Source organism: Mobula birostris, chromosome 9, assembly GCF_030028105.1.
Source record: "Mobula birostris isolate sMobBir1 chromosome 9, sMobBir1.hap1, whole genome shotgun sequence".
NCBI lineage: Eukaryota > Metazoa > Chordata > Chondrichthyes > Myliobatiformes > Myliobatidae > Mobula > Mobula birostris.
In genome coordinates, this window is record NC_092378.1 from 37,618,850 (window position 1) to 37,640,924 (window position 22,075).

Sequence of the window (22,075 nt, forward strand, 5' to 3'; positions counted from 1 at the left end):
CTTGATTACCTGACTGGCAGACCACAGTACGTGTGCTTGCAACACTGTGTATCCGACAGAGTGATCAGCAGCACTGGGGCTCCACAGGGGACTGTCTTGTCTCCCTTTCTCTTCACCACTTACACCTCGGACTTCAACTACTGCACAGAGTCTTGTCATCTTCAGAAGTTTTCTGATGACTCTGCCATAGTTGGATGCACCAGCAAGGGAGATGAGACTGAGTACAGGGCTACGGTAGGAAACTTTGTCACATGGTGTGAGCAGAATTATCTGCAGCTTAATATGAAAGGGACTTAGGAGCTGGTGGTAGACCTGAGGAGAGCTAAGGTACCGGCAACCCCTGTTTCCATCCAGGGGGTCAGTGTGGACATGGTGGAGGATTACAAATACCTGGGGATACGAATTGACAATAAACTGGACTGGTCAAAGAACACTGAGGCTGTCTACAAGAAGAGTCAGAGCCATCTCTATTTCCTGAGGAGACTGAGGTCCTTTAACATCTGCCGGACGATGCTGAGGATATGCTACGAGTCTGTGGTGGCCAGTGCTATCATGTTTGCTGTTGTGTGCTGGGGCAGCAGGCTGAGGGTAGCAGACACCAACAGGATCAACAAACTCATTCGTAAGGCCAGTGATGTTGTGGGGATGGAACTGGACTCTCTGACGGTGGTGTCTGAAAAGAGGATGCTGTCCAAGTTGCATGCCATCTTGGACAATGTCTCCCATCCACTAAATAATGTATTGGTTGGGCACAGGAGTACATTCAGCCAGAGACTCATTCCACCGAGGTGCAACACAGAGCATCATAGGAAGTCATTCTTGCCTGTGGCCATCAAACTTTACAACTCCTCCCTTGGAGGGTCAGACACTCTGAGCCAATAGGCTGGTCCTGGACTTATTTCCTGGCATAATTTACATATTACTATTTAACTATTTATGGTTTTATTACTATCTAATTATTTATGGTGCAACTGTAATGAAAACCAATTTCCTCCGGGATCAATAAAGTATGACTATGACTATGACTATGAAAGAGGTGACATAGGATCAAAGATATAGAATCCTTGTGGGTCGAGTTAAGAAAGTGCAAGGGTAAAAATAACCTGATGGGAGTTTCAAACAGGCCTCTGAACAGAAGCCACAGTGTAGGCTAAAAAATACAATGGCAGATAGAAAAGGTATGTTAAAAGGGCAATGTTGCAATAATCATGGGGATTTCAATATTCAGGTAGGTTGGGAAAGTCTGGTTGGTGCCAGATCCCAAGAGAGGGAATTTATAGAAAGCCTATGAGATGGCTTTTTAGAGCAGCTTGTGGTTGAGCCTGATAGTGGAATGGCAATTCTGGTTTGGGTGTTATGTAATGTCACTGATTTGATTAGGGAGCTTAAGGTAAAGGAACCCTTAGGAGATAGTAGTCATAATATGATAGAATTCACCTAGCAGTTTGAGAAGGAGAAGCTAAAATCTGATGCATCAGTATTAAAGTGGAGTAAAGAAAATTACAGAGGTGTGAGAGAGGAGCTGGCCAAAGTTGATTGGAAAGGGACACTAGCAGGGATAACAGCAGAACAGCAATATCTGGAGTTTCTCGGGGAAACTCAGAAGGTGCAGGAAAGATACATCCCAAAAATGGAGTATTCTAAAGGGAGGATGAAGTAACCGTGGCTGACAAGAGAATTCAAAGACAGCATAAAAGCAAACGAGAGAGCATATAATATAGCAAAAATTAATGGAAAGGTAGAGGATTGGGAAAATTTAAAAACCCAACAGAAGACAATTTAAAAAAGCCATAAGGAGAGAAAAAAATGAAGTTGAAGGTCAGCTAGCCAATAATATAAACAAGTATACAAAAAGTTATTTCAGATATATATATAAAGAATAAAAGTGAGATGAGAGTGGATATTGGATTGTAGGAAAGTGACACTGTAGAGGTGGTAATTGGGGACAGAGAAATGGCAAAGGAACTTAGTAAGTATTTGGTATCCATTTTCTCTGTGGAAGACACTAGCAAAATGCCAGAAATGCAAGAGTGTCAGGAGGCAGAAGTGGGTGTCGTTGCCAGTACTAGGGAGAAGGTACCTAGGAAGTTGATAAGTATGAAGGTGGATAAGTCACCTGGACCAAATGGACTACAGCCCAGAGTTCTGAAAGAGGTAGCTCAACAGATTATGAATGCATTAGCAATGATCTCACAAGAATCACTAGATTCTGGAATGGTTCCTGAGGACTGGAAAATTGCCAACAACACTCCACTCTTTAAGAAGGGAGGGAGGCAGAAGAAAGGAAACTCTAGGCCAGTTAGCCTGACTTCAGTGGTTGGAAAGATGCTGGAGTCTATTATTAAGGATGAGGTTCTGGGGTACTTCAAGGCACATGATAAAATAGCTCAAAGTCAGCATGGTTTTCTAAAGGGGAAATCTTCCTTTACAAATCTGTTGGTATTCTTTGAGGAGATAACAGACCGGATAGACAAAGGAGAGTCAGTGAGTGTTGTTTATTTGGATTTTCAGAAGACCTTTGACAAGGTGCTGCACATGAGGGTACTTAGCAAGATAAGAGCCCATGGTGTTATGGGAAAGCTACTAGAATGGATAGAAGATTGGCTGACTGGAAGGAGGCAAAGCATTGGAAAAAAGGAGGCCTTTTCTGGTTGGCTGCCAGTGACTGATGGTGTACGATAAGGGTCAGTGTTGGGACCACTTCTTTTCATGCTGTGTATCAATGATTTGAATGATGAATTTGCTGGCTTTGTTGCCAAGTTTGCAGATGATACTAAGATAGGTGGAAGGGCAGGTAATTCTGAGGAAACAGGAAGGCTGCAGAAGGACTTAGACAGATTGGGGGAATGGGAAAAGTAGGGAGTGCATGGTCATGCACTTTGCAGAAGAACTAAAGGCTTTGTTTGTTTTGTAACTAGGGAGAAAATTCAAAAATCAGAGGTGCAGAGGGACTTGGGAGTCCTCGTACAGGATTCCTGAAAGTTAAACTGCAGGTTAAGTCGAAGGTAAGGAAGGCAAATGTAATATTCACATTCATTTCGAGATGAGTAGAATACAATAACAAGGATGTAATGCTGAGGCTTTATATGATATTGTTCAGACTGCACTTTTGGAGTATTGTGAGCAGTTTTGGACCCCTTGTCTAAGAAAAGATGTGCTTCCATTAGAGGGGAGGTTCACGAGTATGATCCTGGGAATCAAAGGGTTAATATATGAGGCGTATTTGTTGCTTGTGGCCTGTACTCGCTGGAGTTTATAGGAAAGGTGGGGAGGGGAGATATCATTGAAATATATCGAACATTGAAAGGTCTGGATTGAGTGGATGTGGGGGCATGTTTCCTATAGCGGTGGAGTCTAGGACCAGAGGGCACAGCTGGGATGTCCATATCGAACAGAGATGAGAAAATATTTCTTTAGTCAAAGAATGGAGCATATGTGGAATTCTTTGCCACAGATGGCTGTGCAGTCCAGGTCATCAGGTAGATTTAAAGCAGAAGTTGATACGTTCTTGATTAATCAGGACTTCAAAGGTTATAAGAAGATGGCATGAGAATGTGGTTAAGAGGGATAATAAATCAGCCATGCTGGAATGGCAGAGCATACTCAATGGGCTGAATGGCCTAATTCTGCTTCTAGATTTATATAGTCTTATGGAAAGTGGTTGCAGAAATTACCATAAAATGCAGTTTGGAAGGAAAGAACTCGAGGGGAACATGAACAAAATAATATAATTGTAAAAGGAAGGCATGTAGAGGATTTGCAGAAAAAATGTAGGACAAGCAGCAAAGGCTGTTTAAAAATGTACATGAATCCTTCATATTAATCATTGAGTTCAAAAGTAAGAAATTATGTGAACCCTTGTGAAACACTAATTAGTATTTAATGTTTACAGCTCCTGCCAAACTTTGGAAATTGAAGGACTTGCAGAGAATGCAGAAGACTTTGGTTAGGATAGAAGGACAGACACAGGAGAGTAGTTGGATGTTGTTTACTTGGATTTTCGAGAAGGCCTTTGACAAGGTGCCACACATGAGGCTCCTAAACAAGGTACTAGCCTGCAGTATTACAGAAAAGATACTAGCATGAATACAAGATTGTAAATTGCACCTGCAGTTCTTGGTGGTAAATTATCTTCAGCTGCAGACTATCACTGAAGTGCGTCTAGGGGAACACAAAGCTCCCAGGCACGCTTTCACTGACAGAATACTCCATTCCAAGCCAGAGCCTTACTTCAGAAGTAAACTGGAGGAGTCCAGAGGAAGTTTACGAGAAAGATCATGGGAATGAAAATGCTAATATACTGTTTGAGGAGCATTTGATGGCTCTGGGTTTGTACTTTCTGGAGTTTAGAAGAATGAGGGGGGAACTCATTGAAACTTACGGAATATTGAGAAGAGTGGACATGGCAAGGATGTTTCCAATTGTGGGAGAGTCTTAGACCGGAGAGCACAGCCTCAGAATAGAAAGGCGTCCCTTTAGACCTGAGGCAAGGAGGAATTCCATTAGCCAGATAGTCATGAACCTTTGGAATTCATTGCCATGGACGACAATGGGGACCAAGTCATTAAAGCGGAGGTTGATAGGTTCTTGATCAGTCAGGGCTACAGAGGTTACGAGAATGAGACAGGAGAATGAGTTTGAGAGGATAAATAAGTCACCCGTGATTAAATGGCAGAGAAAGCTTGATGGGCTAAATGGCCCCAATTCTGCTCCTATTATGGTTACCAGGGATGAGGGATTTCAGTTACATGAATTGGCAGAAACAGCGGTTGTTCTTCTTAGGATGAAGCAGTCCACGAAATCGTAAGTTTAATTTGAAAGACTAAATAGGAAGAAACTGGTTCCAGTGGGAGAGGGGTCAGTAATCCAACAACACAGATTTAAGACAACTGGGAAAATGATCAGAGGCAGGATCAGAAAATAAGTTTTAAACAGAGCGGACCATTCTGATCTGGTTTGCATGTTGCGTTCAGACCATCATGTAAGGCCACATATCCTTTGGGATGACACAAGAATCTCCAGAAATTACAGGTTAATTTCCAGAACATTGCTGCAAAGGACTCTGGAGAAAGAAAAAACAAGGATTTGCATATATTTTTATTTTGCTCTTCATATTGGTTACTTAATGAGGGTGAGTGAAATTACTTGTTTGCCGTGTGCCAAGAATTACATACTCAAGTAATTACATTTGCTTACGTTCATTTAATACAGTAATGATGTAGCCATGGCAACATAAGTGCAGGTGACCATTGGTTATTTGGGAGAGGCCCCACATCAGATTTGCTTGTAAATTCCAGTTTTAGGACCTGCCAGATTGGCAGCCATATTGTTCCACAATTTCAGATAGGAAACAGTCTGCCCACCACCGTTCCCGAGGAAACACTGGATTGCACAGCAGGAAAGAGCTAAAGAAGTGTGCGGGGCAGTTGGGACATTCTGCGTGCCACTGTTCCTGAGAAGGAGTTGGATTGTGCATAATTAGGCACTTGGCAAGGGCCAATAAAAAGAAATTAGGTTTAAGTGGAGTGGCCATTGTGGGAGCAACCATTGAATGAGTGGACTAGTGTTAGAGTGGGGAGTTCAGTCTTTGGCAAGGAGATGCAAAGGCTGTAGGTAGAATTTTTGTTTAAATCTTTCTTATTGCCCAGTTAGAGCAGTGGGAATGGCAGGCAGGATATTGGAATGCTCCTCTTGTGGGATGTGGGAAGGCAGGTTTCATGTGTCCCTGATACCTACATCTGCAAGAAGTGTAACCAGCTGCATCTTCTTTCAGACCATGTTAAGGAATTGGAGCTGGAACTGGATGAACTCCGGATCATTCAGGAGGCTGAGGAGTTGATCAACAGGACAAACAGGGAAGTAGTTACACCGAAGGTGCAGGACACAGGTAATTGGGTGACTGTCAGGAGGGGGAAAAGGGATAGACAGCCAGTGCAGAGTACCACTGTGGCCATTCCCATCAAGAACATGCACGCAACTTTGGATAGCATAGGAAAGTCACAGTTGTCAGGTCTCTGGCATCGGGTCTAGCTCTGTGGCTCAGAAAGTGGGGTGGGCGGTGAGAAGAAGAGGCAAGCTGTATTGATAGGGGATTCATTGGTTAGGGGAACAGAGAGGAAATTCTATGGACGAGAAATAGATTGCCAGATGGCACGTTGTCTTCCAGGTGCCAGGGTCAGGGACATCTCAGATTGAGATCACAGCATACTTGAGTGGGAAGGTGAGCAGCCAGAGGTTCATGTTAATACAAATGACATACATAGAAAGAGTGCTGAGGCCCTGCAAGGTGAGTTCAGGGAGTTAGGAGTTGTTAAAGAACAGGACCTCCAGGGTGATGAACTCAGGATTTCTACCTGTGCCACATGCTAGTAAGGCTAGAAAAAGGAAGACTATAGAGCTTAACACGTGGTCAAGGAGATGGTGCAGAAGGGAGGGCTTCAGATTTTTGGATCATTGAGCTCTTATCCAGGGAAGGTGGGACCTGTAGAGAAGGGATGGTTTGCACAAGAACTAATATACTTGTGGGAAGATTTACTGGTGCTTCACAGGGATGGGATTTAAACTAGAGTGTAGGGGAATGGGAAACAGAGCCTCAGAACAAATAGTGGAGTGGTTGTGGGGAAAGATACAATTCAGAAATCCAAAGATTGAGAATGATGGGACTGACGTTCTGCGTTGTGTATATTCCAATGCAAGGAGTATTGTAGGAAAAGCAGATGATTTTAAAGCACAGATCAGCACATGGAATCGTGACATTGTAGCTATTAGTGAGATTTCATGGCAGGAGGGGAGGGCCGGCGGCTCAGAGTTCCGGGTTTCCATTGTTTTCGACGTGATAGAGCAGGAGGATTTAAAGAGAGAGAGGAGGCTTTGCTAGGCAGGGAAAATGTCGCGCCAGTGCTCAGACCGGACAGACTGGAGGATTTGTCTACTGAGGCTGTATTGGTGGAACTGAAGAATAAGAAAGGGATGACTGCGTTATATCATAGACCACCCAACAGTCTGCGGGATTTAGAGGAGCAAATTTGAAGAGATGCACGGAACATAAGGTTGTGATAGCAGGTGATTACAATTTTCCAAGTATTGAGTAGGACTCCCATTTTATGAAAAGGACTGGATGGGATAGAATTTGTCAAAAGTGTTCAGGAAAGTTTCCTTAACCAGTACATAGATGTCCCAGCTAGAGAGTGTGCAATACTAGTTCTCCTATTAGGGGGTGAGACAGAGCAAGTGTCTGAAGTTTGTGTAGGGGAACACTTTGTATCCAGTGATCATAATGCCATTAGTTTCAAGGTAATTATGGAAATGGATAGGTCTAGTCCTCAGGTTCAGATTCTAAGTTGGAGAAAGGCCAATTTTGATGGTATTAGAAAGGATCTGTCAAGTGTGGATTGGGACAAGGTTGTTTTCTGACAAATGTGTACTTGGTAAATGAGAGGCCTTCAAAATTGAAATTTTGAGAGCATAGAGTTGTCAGAATAAAAGGAATGATACCAGATTTAGGGATCCTTGGTTTTCAAGAGATATTGAAAAAGAAGGTACAAGCAGGAAGAAGCAGATGAGGTACTTGAGGAGTATAAGAAATGCAAGAGAACACTTACAAAGGAAATCAGGAGGGCTCAAAGAAGACATGAGATTGCTCTAACAGACAAAGTGAAAGAGAACCCCTGGAGCTTCTACAGGTATATTAAAAGTAAGGGGCAAATTTGGTCCTCTCGAAGATCAGAGTGGTCAGTTATGTATTGAGCTGAAAGAGATAGGGGAGATCGTAAATGGATTTTTTGCATCTGTATTTACTCAAGAGATGGACACAGAAGACTATGGAAGTGAGGCAAAGCAGCAGTGACATCATGGACCATATAGAGATTACAGAGGATGAGGTGTTTGCTGTCTTGAGGCAAATTAGGATGAATAATTTCCCAGGGTCTGACAAGGTGTTCTCGCGTACCCTGTGGGGGGCTAGTGCAGAAATTGCAAGGGCCCTTGGAGATATTTAAAATATCCTTAGCCATGAGTGAGGAGTCTGGAGGATTGGATGATAGCTAATGATGTTCTGATGTTTAAGAAAGGCTCTAAGAATAAATCAGGAGATTATAGGCCAGTAAGCCTGACATCAGTAGCGGGTAAGTTATTAGAAAGTATTCTAAGAGACAGTATATAAGAGTTTGGATAGACAGCGACTGATTAGGGATGGTCAACATGTCTTTGTGCATGGTAGGTCATGCATAAGCAATCCTATAGTGTTTTTTGAGGAAGTTACCAGGAAAGTCATAGAAGGCAAGGCAGTGGATGCTGTGTGCATGGATCTTAGCAACGTCTTTGCCAAGGTCCCGCATGGGAGGTTGGTCAAGAAGATTTAATCATTTGGCATTCAAGATGAGGTATTTAATTGGATTAGAAATTGGTTTTGTAGTAGAGGGTTGCCTCACTGACTTCAGGCCTGTGTCTAGTGGAGTGCCGCAGGGATCGTTACTGGGTCTGTTGATATTTGTCATTTATATCAACGATCTGGATGATAATGTGATAAATTGGATCTGCAACTTTGCAGGTGACACGAAGATTGGGGATGCAATGGATAACATAAGACTATCAAAGCTGGAGCAGCTGAAAAAATGGACAGATGGAAGATGGAACTTAATGCAGACAAGTACAAGGTGTTGCACTTTTGGAGGAACAAACCAGGGCAAATCTTACACAGTGAGTGGTAGGGCACTGAGAATTGCGTAAAACAGAGGGATCTGGGAATACAGACCCATAATTCACTGAAAGTTGTGTTACAGCTAGAGAAGGTCATAAAGGAAGCATTTGCATGTTGGCCTTCATAAATTAAAGTATTGAATACAAGAGTTGAGATACTCTGTAGAAGTTGTATAAGACGTTGGTGAGGCCTACTTTGCAGTATTGTGTGCAGTTTTGATCACTTAGCTACAGGAAAGATGTCAATATGATTGAAAGAGTGCAGAGAGAATTTACAAGGATGTTGACAGAACTCGAAGACCTGAGTTATAGGGAAAGTTTGAGTAGGTTTGGACTTTATTCCCTAGAGTGTAGAAGAATGAGAGGCATTTTATGTAGATGTATACTAAATAATGAGGGGTATACATGGGGTAAATGCAAGCAGGCTTTGTCCACCGAGGTTAGATGAGACTAGAACTAGAGGTCATCGGTTAAGGAGGAAAGGTGAACTGTTTAAGGGGAACATGAGGGGGAAACCTCTTCACTCAGAGGATAGTAAGATAGTGGAATAAGCTGTCTGCAGAAGTGGAGGATGTGGGTTTGATTTCAACCTTTAAAAGAAATTTGGATTTGTACATGGATGGGAGGGGTATTGCTATGGTCCAGGCGCTGGTCGATGGGTCTAGGCAGATTAAGAGTTCAGCATGGATTAGGTGGGCCAAAGGGCCTGTTTCTCTGCTTTAGTGTTCTACGATTCTATATATCTGCAGCATCAGGTGTGGAAAATGTGGATCAGCCAACACATCGTGTATGGTAACTTGGGTAATCAGACGCAGATTACTTATATGAAATTTGATCCCAGCATATTCAACAGTGCAGAATCACAACCGAAAACTATGTACTTAGGGTAACTACTAGAAGATGCTGGGAGATATATAATAAATCAGCCATGATTGAATGCAGCACAGACTCAATGGGCTGAATGGCCTCTTTCTGCTCCTATGTCATATGGTCTTATGGTCTAAGATTCCCTTAAGTTATTTTTGCAATGCACTGGGATGATCTGTCTCACTAGTGGCAAATAAGGCTCCAATAAGGTATCATAAGCATTGGGTGATGCTATCAATTGGGCTGATACAATGCATTGAAAACACGGTGCTATAGGATAATAGTTTAACAGGGTTTTTTTTTGAAGACAATATTGTTGGCCATCAGCGTTAGCAATAGCAAGAATGAGGCAGGCACACAGAAAATGAAAATGTCTGTCTTCCTTTTGCAACAAAATAGGAATTAAATAAAATGTACATCCAAGTTACCAATATTAGTCCTGCACTATTAAATTGAGATCTTCTTCTTGAGCATTCTTTCTGGACAACAAACAGAGGAAATGAGCTGCATCCAGTGTATGCTGGCATGTTCTTTTGATTGACTATAAATGAATAAAATCAGCACAGACACCTAGTGCAGATAATTTACTGCTTTCATAAAATGCTTTTGACAATTGCATCTTCCAATTCTTCATCTTCATTGTAACGTTCAAGATGATTATTGATACTTTCAAGTTCTTCACAGTTCCTAACTTAATAAAGTAGTGAAATAGTTTCATTTTCACTCCAGGCCATTTCTGGCATCTCCAAGCCTGAATGCTTGAAACGGCTGTGAGCAAACGGTTCTGAATTGTCTTTTATCTTATTTATGGCAACTATCAGTGATAAAATTTGCTGCTTTTTTCAACACAAACACAGAAAACTGATACTATTTAAAAACTGTTTGCTCTATTCCCAAATTAACCAGGAAATTCCAGCTAGTTTCTTGATTAGCTTTTATTCTTTAAGAGTTGTCCCAAATAAGCAGCTGACCCAATTAACTGGAATCTGCTGCAGTTGGAAGTTTAACTTATACTGTTTGATCTTGCCAAGTGGCAGCTGCTGTGTTTAAAAAGCCAAGCAAGGTGAACATGAGGCTCCTGGCCCAGGAAGCAAATATCCATCACAACATCAAGTCATTTATCACTATTTTAAGTTACCAAGTGAGCTGCACCAATGTCATACAAAGTCAATTTGGTCAATCTTTTCCATGTCATTGTTACTCTGAGCTGAAACTTACAGAATTACAAACTTACCCATGCCCAGATATGCCTCAATATCTGATTCATTTACAACACAGTGGAAGCATTCTCCTTCCAAACATCCGAATGGGGAATCTTGTGGTAGCATCGTGGTTAGTATAATACTATTACTGCGCCAGCGACCGGGGGCTCAATTATGCCATTGTCTGTAAGGAGTTTGTACATTCTCCTCGTTATGCACGAGTTTCCTCTGAGTGCTCCAATTTCCAACCACTCTCCAAAGACATATCGGATAGGGTTAATTAGCTGTGGGTAAGCTCTGTTGGCACCAGAAGCATGGTGATACTTGCCGGCTGTCCCCAGTGCATCTGCAGACTCTGTTAATTGTTGACACAAAAAAACTACGCACTTCACCGTATGGTATGATGCCTTGATGTACGTGTGACAAATAAAGCCAATCTTTGATGTTTTTTTAGCTTTTGTTGCTTAATATTCCCAAAACCAAGTTCTTGAATTTAACCAATTAAAATCACTTCAGTGCTTTTGAGTGTAATTCAAGTCAGTTGAGTGTAATTCAACTCAATATAGTCAAGTTACTGTGTGTATTGGGTGATTTGATGTACACGATTGATAACTGTAGTCAAATATCCCAAGGTGTTTCAAAAGAAATTTCAAATAACAACAATTGAGACTGAACCAAACAGACAGTAGCATGTTGCTTAAAGCTTTCCCAAAGAAGTGGTGCTTAAGGAGTGTTTTAAAAGATAGGAGGTAGGACCTAGTCTCTAATCAGGTGAAGAAACAACTACCCGTTGGTATGGAGGAAGTACAGTGTGGTCAAAGAACAGAATTAGATGAGTAAAAATGTGAAACAGGCAGTTAGGAGACCATGCCCGTCACTTTGTTCCACCCAATTCCTCTCCTTGAAATTGATGTTCCTATCTGCCATCCAAGCCACATCCCAATCAAAATATCCTGTCTTTCTCCCTCTCCACCAAGTAATGCCCCTCTATTCTGAGGCTGTGTCGTCTGGTCTTAGACTCTCCCACCATAGGAAACATCCTCTCCACATCCACTCTCTCTAGGCCTTTCACCACTCGATAGGGTTCAATGAGATCACCCCTCATTCTTCTGAATTCCAGTGAATACAGGCCCAGAGCCATCAAATGCTCTTCAAATGACAATCCATTTAATCCTGGAATCATTTTTGTGAACCTTCTTTGAACCCTCTCCAATTTCAACACATTCTTTCTAAGGGGCCCAAAACTGCTCACAAAACCTCAAGTGAGGCCTCACCAGTGCTTTATAAAATCTCAACATTACATCCTTGCTTTTATATTCTAGTCCTCTTGAAATGAATGTGAACATCACATTTGCCTTCCTCACCACAGACTCAACCTGTAAATTAACCATTAGGGAATCTTGCACAAAGTTCCCCAAATGCCTTCATGCCTCAGATTTTTGCATTTTCTCCCTATTTAGAAAATAGCCAACCTTTGCATTTCTTCTACCAAAGTACATGATCACAAACTTCCCGACACTCTATTCCATCTGCCATTTCTTTGTCCATTCTCCTAATGTGTCTAAGTCCTTCTATAGCTTCCCTGTTTCCTCAAAACTGCCTGCCCTCCACCTATCTCGGTATCATCTGCAAACTTTGCAACAAAGCCATCAATTCCATAATCCAAATCATTGGCACATAACGTAAAATGAATCGGTCCCACACAGACCCCTGTGGAACACCAGTAGTCACCAGCAGCCAACCAGAAAAGGATCCCTTTATTCCCACTCTTTTGCCTCCTGCCAAACAACCACTGCTTTATCTGTGCTAGTATCTTTCCAGTAATTCCTGCATGCTTCCTGTCTTACTTTCAATTTTCTAGAACCTGCACAGGTTTACTGATTTCTTAAACATATTTAGAAACTATTGGACTTCAAGTCTCAACAGATTCATTTGATACAGCTTGAGTTTCCTCCCCCCCCCCAAAAATATTTCGGTTTATGCTCACTGAACAGCTGAACCTTTATCCCCAGTTTCTCCATGTTCAGAGCAAACTGTAATTTTGACAGTAAATCCTACCTATATCCATCAATTGCTCTTCATTAACGGCAAAAGGTCTGCATTCCTTTCTAAGCTTTTCATGTTCATTTGTTTAATCTTTTACACTCATTATTCTTTGGCTAGGTAAAGTCTCATTAGCACTTACTATCCTTGCTTCCTGATAGATACACCAAATGATACAATCACCAGGCTCCAGAGCAGCTATCTTACTGCTCCATATTTTAAAATATTGAAGCTATTGTATGAAACAAGTATAAAAGCCTTATTGATCATAAGATGAAACTTCTCTCCATATCCCAATGCGAATTTTGTGATTAATGTTCAGTTAATTAGCATTCATGAGGAAGGTTTTCATCTTACACAAGTTCAGCAATAGCTCAAAACCTCTCCCCTAGAAACCAAACATGAACTCAATGCTCTCGCAATAATAACTAAATAGTCTCTGAGGTAATATTGATCTATATGTTCTACCCCTGGATCCTACTGATCTGCATGATGTTTTCAGTACATTATTTTTACAGTTTCAACATATTATGCTTGAGAGATACAATGGCTTACAACACTCATTTCCTCTCATGAGCTTTTGTTTAAACCTGAGCTAGATTATTTAACTACTATTTATGATCGGAACTGCCTGCAATCAGTTGTTGTAACTGCAATTACAAGCCACCATAGGTTGGAATACTTTATACTTTATTGTCGCCAAACAATTGGTACTAGAATGTACAATCATCACAGCGATATTTGATTCTGTGCTTCCCACTCCCTGGATTACAAATATTAAATATTAAAAATAATAAAAATAGATAAAATTAGTAAATATTAAAAATTTAAATTATAAATAAATAGAAAATAAAAAATGGGAAGTAAGGTAGTGCAAAAAAACCGAGAGGCAGGTCCGGATATTTGGAGGGTATAGCCCAAATCCGGGTCAGGATCCGTTCAGCAGCCTTATCACAGTTGGAAAGAAGCTGTTCCCAAATCTGGCCATACGAGTCTTCAAGCTCCTGAGCCTCCTCCTGGAGGGAAGAGGGACGAGAAGTGTGTTGGCTGGGTGGGTCGTGTCCTTGATTATCCAGGCAGCACTGCTCTGACAGCGTGTGGTGTAAAGTGAGTCCACGAATGGAAGATTGGATTGTGCGATGTGTTGCGCCATGTTTACGATCTTCTGCAGCTTCTTTCGGTCTTGGACAGGACAACTTCCATAACAGGCTGTGATGCACCCTAGAAGAATGCTTTCTACGGTGCATCTATAAAAATTAGTGAGGGTTTTAGGGGACAGGCCAAAGTTCTTTAGTTTTCTCAGGAAGTAAGGGTGCTGGTGGGCCTTCTTGACAGTGAACTCTGCTTGGTTGGACCAAGTCAGGTCATTTGTGATATTGACCCTGAGGAACTTAAAGCTTTTGACCTGTTCCACTTGCGCACCAGCGATGTAAATGGGGTCGTGCGGTCCGCTACACCTTCTGAAGTCAACAACCAATTCCTTCGTCTTGCTGACGTTGAGGGATAGGTTATTGTCTTCGCACCATGCCACCAGGTTCTTAATTTCCTCTCTGTACTCAAACTCATCATTACTTGAGATACAGCCTACAATTGTTGTGTCGTCAGCAAACTTGTATATTGAGTTTGATGGAAACTTGGCTACACAATCATGAGTGTACAGTGAGTACAGCAGGGGGCTGAGCACACAGCCTTGTTGGGCACCGGTGCTCAGAGTGATTGTAGAGGAGAGCTTGTCCCCTATTTTTAAAGCCTGGGTCCTGTCTGTGAGGAAGTTGAAGATCCAGCTGCAGCTGCAGCCCGGGCTCCGGAGCTTAGGAATCAGTTTATAATGCTATTATTAGTAGAATAATGCTACTATTTCTATAATGCTTGTGTCTGAACAAACGCTCAAAGTTAATTTTGTCAATTCACTCTTCCCTGGAGTCCAGTGAGGGAAATTATGTTCAGTGTTTCTTCCAGGAATGTGATGAAGCTATGACCTGGATATCCTCCCTGTAGCAAGGGAATCATAGGCAAAGGGTTAACAAGCAAGGGTTGGGGTAAATCATTTTAATCACTTTGTTTTGGCTGTGTATTTGAGTTTCAAGTGTCATTAACTATATGCTTCAACGTCACTAAATGTTTCAGACTGTCAGATATTTATAAACCATTAAAAGATCGCTGACAATTTTTACAGCTAGCAAAGCTGATTCTGAATCTGTCAGGACATCTCATTACCATTCCTCCAAAACCCTGTTGCAACGAGGAGCACACCATTGGGATGTGGACCCCATGAGTTTAAGCAGTATTAATAAGCAGCTTTCTCATTCTCCTCCTGCATCATTTCCACTGGGATAAAACACCAAGAGTGAAGTTACTTGTGGTCACTCTTCATCCTTTTATTCTGCCATTCGGAGACAAAACTGAGCTTCACGTTATCCTGAGCTGATTTGTGATTGCACTCTGTTCAGTAAAGATGATTAGAATGGTCCATCTGACTTTTCCCTCTCTACCTAATTCATTTTCTTCAACTCATGTTTCAGCTAAACTAACCAAACTCGAATCACAAATCAGAAATTTCTGTCTGAGTAGCCCAATTCTACTCTCGGAAAATGGTGTGGAGGCTGCTCACTGGGACCAGTGATTTTCCTTAATAAGAATGATGCATTTAAGTGAATAAATTCACAGAAGCATCAAGTTTACTGCATTATAATTCCTCACATACTCAGCTAGACAGAACAGTTTTTAAAAATGCTATTTTGGTAAGTCACAATACAACTAAACCCATTGCAACAGAAACAGAGAAAATAGAGGTGTGTTATTTCCCACTGACAATGAGAGAAAAAATTAAACAAAGGCTGAATTATTTACTTCTGTGAAATGTTATTCAGCTCTTAATAATCCTAGATTAACTTCTGCACATTAACTCAGTAATTTGCCATTAGATTTTATTTAGAATAGATATAACTCAGAGTTTGTATAAATTTTATATGAATTATACATTCAAAGCAAATTTGTGCTACGGTTAATTTCAACCAATTGTGGGGAGATAATTAGGTAATTGTTTGAATATTTTAAGCAGAGGATGCATGAAACCTTAAACCACAAAAATGTCTATAGCATTTTACAACACAAGTCTCTTTCCTTTCACTCTTCTTCGGATGATCTTCAATCAACTCAAACGAAGTTTCCTTTCATGCTGCTTGAAATCCTGAGTCCGTTTTCACTTGTCCTTGTACTTAGCAAACAAGCAATGCAAGATCCGCATTGTGGCCTTGATGTCCAAGTTTATAATGTCTGTGAGGAAGGAGAAGGAAGGATTTTAAAAGTTTAATCATAAGCATAAGTCCACCTTCACTTCTCTGATCAATAAGAATCTCCTGCTGATCAAACCATCCAGCTCGCTGTATGGTTTTCTCATCACCAAACTCACCCCTAATGACTGATTATTTGTTTCATTAGTTAACATGTTCTGACTGCGAACCTAAATTTGATTTTCAGTCACGTCCCCATAACTTGCTTCAACCGAAACAATGCCTTATAAAACCTCTGCCTGGTTCCCTTCATTAATGCACTTTTCAGCAAAATACACAAAAGCAATCAAACATAAAACTCCTCTCCACATCTTCTCATGAACTTGCTGCCAAAATCAGGTCTACATTTCGACCTACCTGTAGGCCCTGAACATGGAACTTCAGACTCTGCTGCATCTCCTTCCACTCATCTCCAAACACCCCTTTCTGTTTGTCAAGGTCAGAATCTCAGACCTTGCAACCTTGCACCCTCACAGTCCTTTCTACAACACGTGCTGGGAAGATTGATTGAAGTGGTGGGCAGAAGAGGTGAGGAGTGCGGTAGGTTATGGATGTAGTGTATAGATATCAAGGCAGAGACTGGGCGAGCCTTGGGGAAGCAGTGTTGGTGTATGAGGAAGATCACTTTGTGGTCCAACTAAAGAGGTGTAATGTCAAGACTGTATTATATTAAGGACATTAAGGACATCCTGAATGCTAAAAAGAGGGCGTTTAGAGATGGAAATAGGGAGGAGCTGAGGGCAATACAGAGGGACCTGAAAGCCAGGATCAGGGAGGCTAAAGACAGGTACAGGAGGAAGCTTGAGTGGAAACTCCAGCAGAACAACATGAGAGAGGTCTGGAGTGGGATGAGGACCATCACTGGGTTCTGGCAAACTAGCAACAGAGGAGCTGAAGGCAGTGTGGACAGGGCCAATGAACTTAACCTGTTCTTTAACAGATTTGACATTGTGGCCCCTGCCCATCCCCCACGAGTCATCTGTTGTCAGCCCCCAAACAACACATATTCCACTCTCCCCTCCTACCCCTCCTCACAGTCCCCCACCCTGCTCTCATGACTATACCCCTTCCCCACATGAAACCACCACGGTGGGCTTCACAGCTGAACAGGTGAGAAGCCAGCTGAAACGTCTCGACCCGAGCAAGGCTGCAGGACCAGATGGTGTCAGTACCAGGGTGCTCAAAGTCTGTGCCCCTCAGCTATATGGAGTACTTTGCCATGTCTTCAATCTGAGCCTGAGGCTCCGGAGAGTTCCTGTGGAAGACATCCTGCCTCGTCCCTGTGCCGAAGACGCCACGCCCCAGCAGCCTCAATGACTACAGACCGGTGGCATTGACCTCCCACATCATGAAGACCCTGGAGAGACTTGTTCTGGAGCTGCTCTGACCTATGGTCAGGCCACACTTAGATCCCCTCCAGTTCGCCTACCAGCCCCAACTAGGAGTTGAGGATGCCATCGTCTACCTGCTGAACCGTGTCTATGCCCACCTGGACAAGCCAGCGAGCACTGTGAGGGTCCTGTTTTTTGACTTCTCCGATGCGTTCAACACCATCCGCCCTGCTCTGCTGGGGGAGAATCTGACAGCGATGCAGGTGGATGCTTTCCTGGTATCATGGATTCTTGATTACCTGACTGGCAGACCACAGTACGTGTGCTTGCAACACTGTGTGTCCGACAGAGTGATCAGCAGCACTGGGGCTCTACAGGGGACTGTCTTGTCTCCCTTTCTCTTCACCATTTACACCTCGGACTTCAACTACTGCACAGAGGCTTGTCATCTTCAGAAGTTTTCTGATGACTCTGCCATAGTTGGATGCACCAGCAAGGGAGATGAGGCTGAGTACAGGGCTACGGTAGGAAACTTTGTCACATGGTGTGAGCAGAATTATCTGCAGCTTAATATGAAAAAGACTAAGGAGCTGGTGAGGAGAGCTAAGGTAGCGGCGACCCCTTTCCATCCAGGGGTCAGTGTGGACATGGTGGAGGATTACAAATACCTGGGGATACGAATTGACAATAAACTGGACTGGTCAAAGAACACTGAGGCTGTCTACAAGAAGGGTCAGAGCCATCTCTATTTCCTGAGGAGACTGAGGTCCTTTAACATCTGCCCGACGATGCTGAGGATGTTCTACGAGTCTGTGGTGGCCAGTGCAATCATGTTTGCTGTTGTGTGCTGGGGCAGCAGGCTGAGGGTGGCAGACACTAACAGAATCAACAAACTCATTCGTAAGGCCAGTGATGTTGTGGGGATGGAACTGGACTCTCTGACGGTGGTGTCTGAAAAGAGGATGCTGTGCAAGTTGCATGCCATCTTGGACAATGTCTCCCATCCACTACATAATGTACTGGGTGGGCACAGGAGTACATTCAGCCAGAGAATCATTCCACCGAGATGCAACACTGAGCGTCTTAGGAAGTCATTCCTGCCTGTGGCCATCAAACTTTACAACTCCTCCCTTGGAGGGTCAGACACCCTGAGCCAATAGGCTGGTCCTGGACTTACTCCCTGGCATAATTTACATATTACTATTTAACTATTTATGGTTTTATTACTATTTATTAGTTATGGTGCAACTGTAATGAAAACCAATTTCCCCGGGATCAATAAAGTATGACTATGACTATTGGACACTGCAGCTTCAGTCAGTTTATGGACTGGCTGATGAGAGAATAATCTGACACATTGAGGGGACAGGATCTCTGCTATGGAAATGCTGTTCAGGGATGAGATGCGAATCCATGATGACGGTAAGTATGGTGGTGCCTCCTCCTTTGTTCACAATGATGTCTCATGTGGTCCCTGAAAGCATTTTTGGTGGGAAAGCACTTAGTCACAAGGGACAAAAGGCACAAGATCAGTTTAATAATGGTAGAAGATGATCATAGGGTGGGGGGAGTGCTCAGGGCCAAAAAACGGTCTCAGAAATGGATGGAAGTCAAGTGGATCCGTGCATATAACACTGTTAAAATAAACAGCTGTCCCGTGAGAATGATGGTCAACACACAGATGAATAGGGTGAGATTCTGCAGCATACTTCATGTGTGTGATCCAGGGTGATCGTGCAGTCTGTATAAGGACATGGTTAGGAAGCTGCATTGAATTCGCTCAAATTACATAAGCCAATAAATATTGAGGGGGAAGGACTGGCTGGAGGGTTCATAAATTGGACAGAGCTAGAGTTGTACAGCACAGAAACGGCCATTCAGCCCATCATACCCATGCTGATTATGGTACCTATTGATATAATTCCACGTGCACACATTTTGCCTGCATGCGTCTATGCCGTGGATTGGCAACTGCCTGTCTAAATGTCTCTTAAATGTTACCTTCTTATCCACTTCTACCACTTCCCCTGGTGTTCCAGGCAGCTACCACATCTGTGCAAAAAAACAAGCCTCACAAATCTCCTTAAGCTTTGCTCCTCACCTTAAAACTATGCCCTCTAGCAGTTAATATATCTACTCTTAGGAAAAAGACTGAGCAACTATCCTATCTAAGCCTCTCATCCCTCATATAGGTCAGGTCACTCTTCAGTCTCCAACTGTAACCCAATCCACATTTGTCTACCCTCCTCTTCTCATTACTGACACATTGCAACTACCAACTAAAGTACTCTTAACCAAAGCCCACCCAATCAATGCAACACCTTGCTGAGTCTTATCAGCACCCTCTCTTTCCGACAGCATGGCAGCCAGAAATGTATACAGTTAGGGAAAGGTACCAGAGAGTTTGCAGAGTTTTTGCCATTTCTCTGACAACTTACCATTGAGTTACAGGGTGGTTGTTGACAGAAAGCATGCATGCACATTATTCCATAGTTCAGTCCCTCTATTGACAGCTGAGATGAGGTGCCTATGCACTTTAAGTCCCAGGAGGTGAGAAGCTGTACTAGTTTGAAATGAACGGGTAGTTGAAGGATCCATGTAGCAAATGGACACTCCGATTAGAGTAGAAAAGATGCTGCAATTATACAAGCAACACACATCAAAGTTGCTGGTGAACGCAGCAGGCCAGGCAGCATCTCTAGGAAGTCGACGTTTCAGGCCGAGACCCCTTGTCAGGACTAACTGAAGGAAGAGTGAGTAAGGGATTTGAAAGTTGGAGGGGGAGGGGGAGATCCAAAATGATAGGAGAAGACAGGAGGGGGAGGGATGGAGCCAAGAGCTGGACAGGTGATTGGCAAAAGGGGATACGAGAGGATCATGGGACAGGAGGTCCGGGAAGAAAGACGGGGGGTGGGGGGACCCAGAGGATGGGCAAGAGGTATATTCAGAGGGACAGAGGGAGAAAAAGGAGAGTGAGAGAAAGAATGTGTGCATAAAAATAAGTAACAGAAGGGGTACGAGGGGGAGGTGGGGCCTAGCGGAAGTTAGAGAAGTCGATGTTCATTCCATCAGGTTGGAGGCTACCCAGACGGAATATAAGGTGTTGTTCCTCCAACCTGAGTGTGGCTTCATCTTTACAGTAGAGGAGGCCGTGGATAGACATGTCAGAATGGGAATGGGATGTGGAATTAAAATGTGTGGCCACTGGGAGATCCTGCTTTCTCTGGCGGACAGAGCGTAGATGTTCAGCAAAGTGGTCTCCCAGTCTGCGTCGGGTCTCGCCAATATATAAAAGGCCACATCGGGAGCACCGGACGCAGTATATCACCCCAGTCGACTCACAGGTGAAGTGTTGCCTCACCTGGAAGGACTGTTTGGGGCCCTGAATGGTGGTAAGGGAGGAAGTGTAAGGGCATGTGTAGCACTTGTTCCGCTTATATGGATAAGTGCCAGGAGGGAGATCAGTGGGGAGGGATGGGGGGGACGAATGGACAAGGGAGTTGTGTAGGGAGCAATCCCTGTGGAATGCAGAGAGAGGGGGGGAGGGAAAGATGTGCTTAGTGGTGGGATCCCGTTGGAGGTGGCGGAAGTTACGGAGAATAATATGTTGGACCCGGAGGCTGGTGGGGTGGTAGGTGAGGACCAGGGGAACCCTATTCCTAGTGGGGTGGCGGGAGGATGGAGTGAGAGCAGATGTACGTGAAATGGGGGAGATGAGTTTAAGAGCAGAGTTGATAGTGGAGGAAGGGAAGCCCCTTTCTTTAAAAAATGAAGACATCTCCCTCGTCCTAAAATGAAAAGCCTCATCCTGAGAGCAGATGCGGCGGAGACGGAGGAATTGCGAGAAGGGGATGGCATTTTTGCAAGAGACAGGATGAGAAGAGGAATAGTCCAGACAGCTGTGAGAGTCAGTAGGCTTATAGTAGACATCAGTGGATAAGCTGTCTCCAGAGACAGAGACAGAAAGATCTAGAAAGGGGAGGGAGGTGTCGGGAATGGACCAGGTAAACTTGAGGGCAGGGTGAAAGTTGGAGGCAAAGTTAATAAAGTCAACGAGCTCTGCATGCGTGCAGGAAGCAGCGCCAATGCAGTCGTCGATGTAGCGAAGGAAAAGTGGGGGACAGATACCAGAATAGGCACGGAACATAGATTGTTCCACAAACCCAACCAAAAGGCATGTATAGCTAGGACCCATACGGGTGCCCATAGCTACACCTTTAGTTTGGAGGAAGTGGGAGGAGCCAAAGGAGAAATTATTAAGAGTAAGGACTAATTCCGCTAGACGGAGCAGAGTGGTGGTAGAGGGGAACTGATTAGGTCTGGAATCCAAAAAGAAGCGTAGAGCTTTGAGACCTTCCTGATGGGGGATGGAAGTGTATAAGGACTGGACATCCATGGTGAAAATAAAGCGGTGAGGGCCAGGGAACTTAAAATCATCGAAAAGTTTAAGAGCGTGAGAAGTGTCACGAACATAGGTCGGAAGAGATTGAACAAGGGGTGATAAAACAGTGTCGAGGTATGCAGAAATGAGTTTGGTGGGGCAGGAGCAAGCTGAGACAATAGGTCGGCCAGGACAGGCAGGTTTGTGGATCTTGGGTAGGAGGTAGAAACGGGAAGTGCGGGGTGTGGGAACTATAAGGTT

At 43.3% G+C, this 22,075-nt stretch overlaps 1 protein-coding gene across 4 annotated transcripts in view; it reads right to left on the reverse strand.

Annotated features, from left to right (window-relative positions):
- Window positions 1–15,708: 15,708 nt before the first annotated feature.
- parvg (parvin, gamma) overlaps window positions 15,709–22,075 on the reverse strand; it is a 41,040-nt gene continuing 34,673 nt past the window's right edge. For all 4 annotated transcript variants that reach the window (XM_072267842.1, XM_072267840.1, XM_072267841.1 and 1 more), the window contains one exon: window positions 15,709–16,085. In XM_072267842.1, the coding sequence (XP_072123943.1) occupies window positions 16,012–16,085 (74 nt within the window). In that variant the 3' untranslated portion in view covers window positions 15,709–16,011. The remainder of the gene's footprint in view (window positions 16,086–22,075) is intronic.